The sequence below is a fragment of the Rhinopithecus bieti genome, unplaced genomic scaffold (assembly GCF_001698545.2).
Source record: "Rhinopithecus bieti isolate Rb0 unplaced genomic scaffold, ASM169854v2 scaffold_1103, whole genome shotgun sequence".
NCBI lineage: Eukaryota > Metazoa > Chordata > Mammalia > Primates > Cercopithecidae > Rhinopithecus > Rhinopithecus bieti.
The window spans coordinates 1,048,740-1,050,036 of NW_016803302.1; the positions used below are offsets into that span (position 1 = coordinate 1,048,740).

The 1,297-nt window shown below is 41.8% G+C and overlaps 1 protein-coding gene across 1 annotated transcript; it reads left to right on the forward strand.

Moving 5' to 3' along the window:
* The first annotated feature begins 241 nt into the window (after positions 1-241).
* On the forward strand, positions 242-1,297 carry LOC108530030 (histone H3.3-like). The gene has a single exon (XM_017872666.1). The coding sequence runs from the start codon at positions 357-359 to the stop codon at positions 765-767; it is 411 nt and encodes a 136-aa protein (XP_017728155.1). The 5' UTR covers positions 242-356; the 3' UTR covers positions 768-1,297.

Genomic DNA, 1,297 nt, shown 5'->3' on the forward strand with positions numbered 1-1,297 from the left:
AACATGATTGTAAGCTTCCTGAGGCTTCCCTAGAAGCTGAGCGGATGCCAGCACCATGCTCCCTGTAAAGCCTGCAGAACTGTGAGCCGATTAAACGTCTTCTCTATAAATCACCCCATCTCAGGTATTTCTTTATAGCACTGCAAGAATAGCCTAATACAAATGATAATATCATTTTGGCAAACTGCATAATTTGAGTACTGAATTCTTTTCAGAGGACATTCCTTGTATTTAAAAACTTGAATTGTGTTCGCAGCTGCCGCCGCGCCGCCGTCGCTCTCTAATGCCAGCGCCGCCTCTCGCTCGCCGAGCTCCAGCGGAAGGAGAAGGCGGGTAAGTAAGGAGGTCTCTGTACCATGGCTCGTACAAAGCAGACTGCCTGCAAATCAACGGGTGGTAAAGCACCCAGGAAGCAACTGGCTACAAAAGCCGCTCGCAAGAGTGCGCCCTCTACTGGAGGGGTGAAGAAACCTCATCGCTACAGGCCTGGTACTGTGGTGCTCCGTGAAATTAGACGTTATCAGAAGTCCACTGAACTTCTGATTCGCAAACTTCCCTCCCAGCCTCTGGTGCGAGAAATTGCTCAGGACTTTAAAACAGATCTGCGCTTCCAGAGCGCAGCTATCGGTGCTTTGCAGGAGGCAAGTGAGGCCTATCTGGTTGGCCTTTTTGAAGACACCAACCTGTGTGCTATCCATGCCAAACGTGTAACAATTATGCCAAAAGACATCCAGCTAGCACGCCGCATACGTGGAGAACATGCTTAAGAATCCACTATGATGGGAAACATTTCATTCTCAAAAAAAAAAAAAAGTTCTCTTCTTCCTGTTATTGGTAGTTCTGAACGTTAGATATTTTTTTTCCATGGGGTCAAAAGGTACCTAAGTATATGATTGCGAGTGGAAAAATAGGGGACAGAAATCAGGTATTGGCAGTTTTTCCATTTTCATTTGTGTGTGAATTTTTAATATAAATGCAGAGGCGTAAAGCATTAATGCAAGTTAAAATGTTTCAGTGAACAAGTTTCAGCGGTTCAACTTTATAATAATTATAAATAAACCTGTTAAATTTTTCTGGACAATGCCAGCATTTGGATTTTTTTAAAACAAGTAAATTTCTTATTGACGGCAACTAAATGGTGTTTGTAGCATTTTTATCATACAGTAGATTCCATCCATTCACTATACTTTTCTAACTGAGTTGTCCTACATGCAAGTACATGTTTTTAATGTTGTCTGTCTTCTGTGCTGTTCCTGTAAGTTTGCTATTAAAATACATTAAACTATAAAAAAAAAAA